General features: G+C 41.2%; 1 protein-coding gene across 1 annotated transcript; it reads left to right on the forward strand.

Moving 5' to 3' along the window:
• Positions 1-1577: 1577 nt before the first annotated feature.
• Positions 1578-4461, forward strand: LOC308288514 (chymotrypsin A-like; the record flags this gene model as incomplete). Its single annotated transcript, XM_080729971.1, has 7 exons — positions 1578-1629; positions 2536-2639; positions 2980-3059; positions 3184-3262; positions 3531-3711; positions 4078-4211; positions 4300-4461. 7 exons carry the CDS (start codon positions 1578-1580, stop codon positions 4459-4461), a joined length of 792 nt encoding a protein of 263 aa, XP_080586097.1.
• Between the last annotated feature and the right edge of the window lie 4522 nt (positions 4462-8983).

An 8983-nucleotide genomic window follows, 5' to 3' on the forward strand; every position in this document is an offset into this window, starting at 1 on the left:
TTCACAGCAAACATTGTATACTTGTGTGCTGATGTGCCCTCCCTCAAAATATACAACAAATGTCAGTGTTGGGCCATTAGTGTGATGTAGGTAAAGCACTTGCCCACCATGCCAAAGCTGGTTAAATTCCTGGCAGCGGTGCCTCTGGCTTGGCTAGGGACTCCAATGAACACATTTGGCCATGTTGGTGGGTGTGGAGCTGGCTCGGAATCATGTTGGTTGTGGCGCCTGTTCAGTGGGTAGGGGATCTCAGGCACATAGCATGAACATCTGCTTGCGTCACACATTCTTGATGAAAATTCTCACTCAGGTGAGAAGAAGCGACTGGCGTCTCTATGTGTATCGGAGGAGAGCGTGTGGCTGTCTAGAGCCTACCTCCTCCTAAGGAATGAATCCAAAAAAGGCAGTAAAAGATACCACCGCTAGAAGGGATTATGAGGTGCCATACGGTGTAGATCATACATGGGCAACTGGCGGCCCGGGGGCCACATGCGGCCCCCACCTTCACTTAATGTGTATATGCATTGTGGCCCTCTGGAGTGAATGTGAAAATATAGTGTCCCTCTCCATCATCAAAGTTGCCCACCCCTGGTGTAGATGTACCATGTTTAGATATGTTAGTAAGAGGATTAGAATGTTGGAATAGTCTACCACTTGCAATAACTAAGGGAGTGCCCTTGTGTTTAAGTCCCATCTCAAACAATGGAAAACCAGAAACATATGATCATTTGCAAATGCAACCTTACATGTTGTATAATGCATCTAGTTTATACTGTACAATGCATCTTGTTTACTGTACGATGCATCTTATTTTGTGTTAAGAGCTATTGGTCTAGTAAACATGCAAGCTATACCCGAGCCATTGAGATAGAAATAGTTGCGCACGTGAGGGGTCAGAATGAACTCTACAGGTCATGTGGTTCATTTATCAGCATGCTTCATCAGCACCCATTATGAGAATTCAATGTTTGCAAATTGCAACTAAACAGAGTTTGGAACTAGGTTGCCTGATGGCAAGAGTTACTCAACTTACATTCTTCTTGCTCTTGTTGTTATCACGGACTAGGCTACACCTAAATAAGTACCAAATTAACTGTAAGTTGGTTTTAGCAATTGTGAGATGTATGTGTTTATTTTTTTTATTTGGAAAAACACCAGTTTGGAATGAATTATGATGACTTTTCATTGAAGAAGCACAACAGAGAAACATGTTTCACACCAAGAACATTCATCCTCTTTAAAACATTAATTGTTAAAATGTTATTCAAGGTGGCCGCTGCCTTCTTTCGCACATGTATACACCACAAGGAGGGCACACAATTGATTGACTATTGAATATTACATGAATATTGTTCATTGCACAATCTGCCACTGCTGTAAAGTAATGTTTTAGATTTTCTTTTCTCTTTTGTGATCTTTTTCATCCCATGGGAGAACTCATCCAGCTGTGTGCGGGGATGATGCAACTCTTTCTAGCCCAATGGCTATGAGCTGGGCAAACTCCCACTAAGAGATAAGAAGCCTGCGTTCCAGTATAAAAGACCCTGCAGTCAACCTGTTAGAGTCAAGCTGAAATCATGGCCTTCCTGTGGATCCTCTCCTGCCTTGCCTTTGTCGGTGCTGCCTATGGTAATACTCTCTCTCTCTCTCTCTCTCTCTCTCTCTCTCTCTCTCTCTCTCTCTCTCGCTCTCTCTCTCTCTCTCTCTCTCTCTCTGTCTGTCCGTCTGTCCGTCCATCCGTCCGTCTGTCTGTCTCTCTAATTTTTTAAAGTACTGACATGAGCTGATAGTCATCTCACCTGGAGGTGTCTTTTAGTCTTTTGATGATGAATAATCCCTTAGCATTTCTCTATGTTGGTGTTTATTTGGTGTCTTCCCGGGAGCCTACTTACAAAAGTACAATATGAATTAATCACTTAAGCCATATTTTGAAAATAGTGTGCAACACATTTTGATCTCATAGATCTGCTATTTTCGAAAAGGTTATAAGAAACAGGAGAGAAACAGACGGGAAAATAGCAGATCTATATAATCACAATGCAGTTGGCTACGACTGAATAAGGCCTGAACCGTTGAACAAGGCCTGAACAAAAACATTTTTTTTGACAATGCATCACAAAGCATAAATTAATTAGTGGCAACATCCAGTGATATGAAGTCCATTTACTCAAGTAGGAGTATGACCTATACAGCGCTGTCCTGATGGAGACCTATTGTGAATGGCAACCTGTGCCATTCACAATGGCTGAGGCCTCAGCTGTGGCTGAGGCTGCAGATGGGAAACTATACACAACTCCACAATCAAAATCAACTCAACAAAATAGCGTTCATAGTATAGCTTAGATGAGTGCAAGCTGCCGTGGGTGCTTTTTACAACTGTACCAGATTATCAATATTTTCATTGAATGTGGTGGTTCTCAGTTCCGGGAACCCTGATCACTGCTAGTTGTTTATTCTACAGGTGAACTGTACAATCATTTGATGCTCCAGGTCTCAATGAGGTCTAAAAATGTGTGTGCGTGTGCATGTCTTCAGGCTGTGGCTCTCCTGCCATCAGTCCAGTAATCACTGGATACTCCCGTATTGTCAACGGTGAGGAGGCTGTGCCCCACTCCTGGCCCTGGCAGGTTTCCCTGCAGGTAAATATACAGCAACAACACCTTGTTCACATTTATTTACAACATCCGTCTCTCTCACTGTCTCCGTTATTATGGACACGTCTGTGTCTGTCTACTGTGTGTTGCTTTTATTTTTTGACAATAATAGAGTGGGCACCACACTTTACTACGACACATCATAATTTGTTTTAGTATTTGCTCTGTGTGTCATATGTGTGTGGTGGGTGGGAGTAGGTGGATGTCTAAAAGGGAGGAGGGTACAGCATTGTATTTGTTTGCTGTCATAATAGCTGAATTACTGTGGCACTCTAAATTACAGTAGCCTATGTAAATCTTGCTGATAAATACAACCTGAATACAGGATTATTCTGGCTTCCACTTCTGTGGCGGATCCCTGATCAACGAGAACTGGGTTGTGACTGCTGCCCACTGCAATGTCAGGTACAGTGGATCCAGCTCCCTCTACAATTCATATTCTAATATTTACAGAACACAATTGCAGTATAGGGTATCTTTAAGTGAGACCATATGGCACCTACCATCATTTAATTTGAAACCTTTTCAGAACTTCTCACCGTGTGATCCTGGGCGAGCACGATCGTGCTTCCAACGCTGAGGACATCCAGGTCATGAAGGTTGGAAAGGTACAGTACGGTGTTCTGTTTTTATAGACATGCATAGGGTGGGGCACAAGTTAACATTACAGGATACTTTGGCTGCAATCTTTACACTCCTCTCCCATGCCTGCTCATAATATTGTCCCTTTTACATTATTGGACATTATTCATGTTCCTGGCAACAGTTTGGAAAATATAGTTGAAAGCCATGCATTTACTCAACATACAACACAAAACAAGATTTTTACACAAATCTCTCCTAACAGCTAAATTGACTGTGCAATTTCTCCTATAGGTCTTCAAGCACCCCCGCTACAACCAATTCACCACCAACAATGACGTCCTGCTGATCAAGCTGGCCAGCCCTGCCCAGATGGGAATGCGTGTGTCTCCTGTGTGTGTGGCTGAGACCGGTGACAACTTCGCTGGTGGCATGAAGTGTGTGACCTCTGGTTGGGGCCTGACCCGCCACAATGGTGAGGGAAGGACAGGACATTTTTCATCCACTGACCACAGTGACTGGACTATTGTACCAGCCAGTTCAATTATCTAGAATAGAATAGGATGTCAAAGTGGAAAGTGAAGCAAACTGGTATCCTCAATCCTCATAGTCTTTATCTTTAAGTTATCGTCAAATATTATTCTATTTTCTTGTTCAGTATATAACTCTGTAAAAACGGTAAGCTTCAAGATGATTTCATTAAACCTAACAAATGATCTAACAAAGATCAAATGTCCTCTTCTCATGAAGCTTAATGATAAGTCAATATGATAAATATTTACGTTCTGTTTATGGCTCAAAGCTCGAACCTAACTTTTGAATGATGTATGTTTCTTTCCAGCTCCTGACACCCCTGCCCTGCTCCAGCAGGCTGCTCTCCCACTCCTCTCCAACGAGCAGTGCAAACGTTTCTGGGGCAACAGGATCAGCGATGTGATGATCTGTGCTGGAGCCTCTGGAGCTTCTTCCTGCATGGTGAGTGATGACACAGAGAGAGAAAAACATCAAGATGACATTTAGACATAAAACACATGAAAAAAAACACGAGTGCTTGTTGTTTCAGGGTGACTCTGGTGGCCCCCTGGTCTGTGAGAAGGCTGGAGCCTGGACCCTGGTTGGTATCGTCTCCTGGGGCAGTGGCACCTGCACTCCCACCATGCCTGGTGTGTACGCTCGCGTCACTGGCCTGCGTGCCTGGATGGACCAGATCATCGCTGCCAACTAAACCTGTCAGCAATGTCATTCTAGTTACACTAGTTCTCAATATCTAGTTACACTTGTTCTCAATAAATAAACAACCAATTCAAACATCATGCCTGAGTGTATTTTTTCCAATTGTGAAATTACAGTGATAAATGCATATCGCTTGAATGAATAAATCTTGGATTCATTCTTCCTGAGGCTTCTTCCATTATATCTGACTCTGAGAAAAGCTTTGTAAGATAAATGTATAAACCATAGTAGAATCAACTTAAACTAGAAGCAGTGCTCCTCCGAGCACAGGTCTCCACCAGGCCAGGCGTCCTGGTGGTGCTATAATAGGCCAATGTAAAAAGTGTGGCATGTGTTCTTCGCCAATCTTAGAAGCTTTCATGGCAGTCGGACACTGCATGCATAATTTGAGGCATTGTGTTCCAAAAATGTGTTTTGCTAAAGTCTACCTGCTGGTGGCGCTATAACAGGCCAATGTGAAAAGGGTAGCATTTGTTCCTTGACGTAGTGGGAATATGTGTGGTAAATTTCACGGTAATCGCAAGCTGCGTTGATGATTTGAGGCATTTTGTTCAAAAACGGAGCAATCCTGCAAACTTTGGAAGCCAATATTATCCAATTAGGATGGAATCTGAAATATCAGATGGATCAGACTTGATCACATGACTATAGAGATACTGTGTACTGATTTGCATGATTGTTGGAGAAAATCTGATGGAGTAATAGCAAAGAATATGTTTTGCATAAGTTGTCCTCCTGGTGGCGCTATAAAAGGCAAATCTGAAAAATGCAGGGCAAAGGTTTATCCTTAGTCTCTAGGGAGTGCACATACAAAGTTTTGCAGTTATCGGTGGAGTTAAAGGCAAAAAAACAAATTGCCCTGTTATAGCGCCACCATGAGGCTGATTTGAGAAATTTGAAGTGGCATTTCTTCCTTGGCCTAGTGGGAACGTGCGCACCCAATTTCACCAAGATTGCACGCTGTGTTCATGATTGGAGTCAATTTGTTCAAAACGGAGCAATCCTGCAAACTTTGGAAGCCAATTGTAGCCAATCAGGATGGAATATGGAAAATCGGACAGATCCATGTTGATCACATGACTGTAGAGATACTGTCTACCAATTTGTAGGATTTGTGGACAAAATCTCCAAGAGTAGTGTACAGAAATGTAAACATCGGCCTCATGGTGGCACTAGAACAGGGCCATTTGAAAAAATGTGGGGCAGGCAGAGGTTCTGAACTAGCATCCAGGGAGTGTGTGTGCTCATTTTGGCAGCGACTGGGCCAACGGCGCCGGAGATTAGCTGGTAACAAACTTTATGGACCGTCGGACGGACACACGGACGGACGGACAGACAGACGGAGGCGAAAACATACTCTCCCCCATGCCTTCGGCTGGTGGAGACAATAAAATAAAGCAAGATTATACAATGAAACCAACATTGAACAGTGTAAAGGTAAAAGGCATAGCACCATAGGCATAGCACCATGTACTGTATAGCAAATATACAGCAAAGAGGAAAGAATAGAGAATCTGTATTGGTCTGGAAAAAGTGATTTCAGGGGAGCAGTTGACGTCTGCAGTTTTGGCTTTTGAAGGCCTTTGTTCCATGAGTTTTTTTTTCTTCTTATAATCAGGGCAGGAATTTCATGGAGGCCATAGATGCCATGGCTGCCGTGTCCCTCAATTTGACCTTATGTCCCCCAATAAATTAGATACTGAGTAGAGGCCACAGTGGCCTTGATGCCCTACTATGCCCCGGCTGATTTCCCCATTTTCTCCTCTGCCTCTTTCCTGACAATATGTTTTTAGACACCAGTGCCTTTTATTGATGTTTTGAATTCTTCCATTTTGGCCTTATGACCCTCCAAAAAAAAAATAGATGCCCTCAGGCCAGTGGCGTGTATGACCCACCCACACTGCCCATCTGATTTCCCCATGTTCTCCTCTGCCTCTTTGCTGTCAATATGTTTTTTAGACACCAGTGTCTTCTGTTGAGAATTCTTACAGCAACTTCGAGTTAAATGCTGTGCACATAATGGGTTCAATTTGTGATATGAACCTCTTGAAAACCCAGGCTATTTATGATGTGAGTTTAACACAAATCTAGTATCTATAGTGTTTAGTTGTCCTGGACTTTAAACTCCTGTAGCGCCTCCCGGAACTAGAGTGAAGAGGTGCATGGGGTGATTGCTGACCATGATGATGTTATGCTCTCCTGGTGACAGCACCTGCTGTAACGATCGAAGAGAAGGCTGCTCCACAGATGTACTGACTGAGTACTGAGTAGTCTTTACCATTGGAGGGCCTTCCTGTCCCTATAAGTGCAATTTTCACCCCAAACTGTGATGGAACTGTGATGGACTCTCGACTGTGCATCTGTAGAGGTTACTGAGAATTTGTGCCGATCTACAAGCTGTGTGCTTGTACAGTATAGATCTACTATTTCTGTCTAACGTTCACCCCAGACCATAGGGAAGTTAGGGTTCATGTGGTAAACCATTAACTGTGGCGTAGCTATGTAGCAGACCTACTGCTATTAATTATGGGAGGGTTAGGGTTAGGGTCCCATCACCAAAAATAGCCAATCTGTCACAATGCAAAGTGTTGTGAGCTTGTAGAGGCATTTTTTAGCTGAATGTTAGTCCCAGAATGTGGACTCTATAGGGTTCATCTGGTTAAGCGTTAATGGGGTTAATAGCTATAGCTATAACAGCAGTAATAGCCAGAGTTATAATAGCAGTAATAGCTATAGTAAATAGAATTCATGATAAATTCATCATTTGATGTATAGGCTAAACTGTACACGTAGTCCTTTAATGTGGGTTATGTCTCATAAAAAGGCCAACAATATGGGCTAGCAGTGAGAGGGACAACAAATGTTAATGATTGCATTTTGATAGCACTTTCCTGGACTTCCGACCACGTAAAGCACTTCACAGGGTATGCCTCACAATCACCCTGATTCAGTATCTTCACATAGAGGAGCCTAAATAGTTCCATTGCCTGTCTGATGTGGCTTCATTATGAAATAAGTTGTACTGCATAACAGATTTCAGCCCTGTCTTTTAATTGTTCAGTTGTACACAGCTATTACTATTAAATGCATGAACAGCAAAGTATCACTTCTTTTTACAGTTTGGCTGTTACACTGGTTTTTCGTCTTGAGCTTTTGCTAATAGCAATAAAAATACAGACATTATCTGAAAATAAAATAAAGAAGACTAATGTGTCTAATGTGCCTTGTTATCAAAATATGTTCCACATTGTATGCACTATAATGTTTGTTGTATATCAGATTTTAATATGGGCAAAACGAACAAAACTGCACAGTATTATTTAATAGTCGTTCCTGGGTTGGCATCTGCCCTATTGTTTTCCCAGTAGGGGAAACAGTGTGAAATAAAATAGGCATTTTGTTTTCAGCTCATGGCTCCAACACCCCAAAATGAAAGCTGGATTGTTCTTAACATTGAGCATTATTTTTGTCACCATACTTTAGAACTTTAGCTTTTTATTGGTTTATTTGGGACTCTCAGAAGGCCCCGTTGGGCTTTTTTCACCTCTCCAGCACAACCTGTTTGTACCATTTCAAAAAAATCTTCCTTTACTACATATTGTTTTTAATGATGTGCATATAAACAAAAACAAAAACATCACAGCACCCCAAAGTGAAACCTGGTTTGCTCTTGACCCCAAGTCAAATTAAATTAGTCAAATTATGCAATGCAGCATGGTAGAGGCAGCGTAAAGGGCAAAAAAACACCACATGTAAATCTGGCTGTCACTGCTTTGAGATCACTATTGGAAAATTAAAGGTCAAAAGAAAGTACTCTTAGAAAACTACAAAAAGTACAGGTACAAATAGCCTGGTAAAAGTCTCAAAACCCAGTGTTATATTGTTGTGGTTGCCACAAAATCCAAATGATCACGGCACATTTGTGAACCATTTACCATCTCTAATATTCACATAGCAAATCATTTATTAGAAAGAATTACTGTTGCCAAATGTTTTGGAATATACATAAATGAAAACCTAAAAATAACATTTATTTCCAAAAAAGATTAAAAAAATACCTATTACACATATATCCATTGTTGTATTTTCAGGCTACAAAAATGTTTCATCAAAATTATTACTTTCTCTTACAAATTCACCAGTTCCACTCCTATACATCTCTCAGAATCCTTCCCCTATTTGATTTAAACAATTTCCAAATTGTCCTCTTTGTTTTCCAGTCATTTCCTCATATTATAGACGTACTGCAGTAAACAGAAGGGATATGTCTATACCGTATATTATACATTATTTTCTATCAAATGTAATATTACATGTGGTTACTATTTTCTATTGATATAATGTTTTCTGATAAGTATATACGTTTCCTATATTTTGATAGATCTTTGTGATTTATTTAGATTTTCCAACATGTACACACATCCCTCGTTATATCCCTATTTCAGGATTGTTACCCAGAATATTTTTTGTCTCCATACTTTTCATTTTCATTCATTCAATTGTTTTGTTTAGTT

Source organism: Nannobrachium achirus (assembly GCF_963921795.1).
Source record: "Nannobrachium achirus genome assembly, chromosome: 7".
NCBI lineage: Eukaryota > Metazoa > Chordata > Actinopteri > Myctophiformes > Myctophidae > Nannobrachium > Nannobrachium achirus.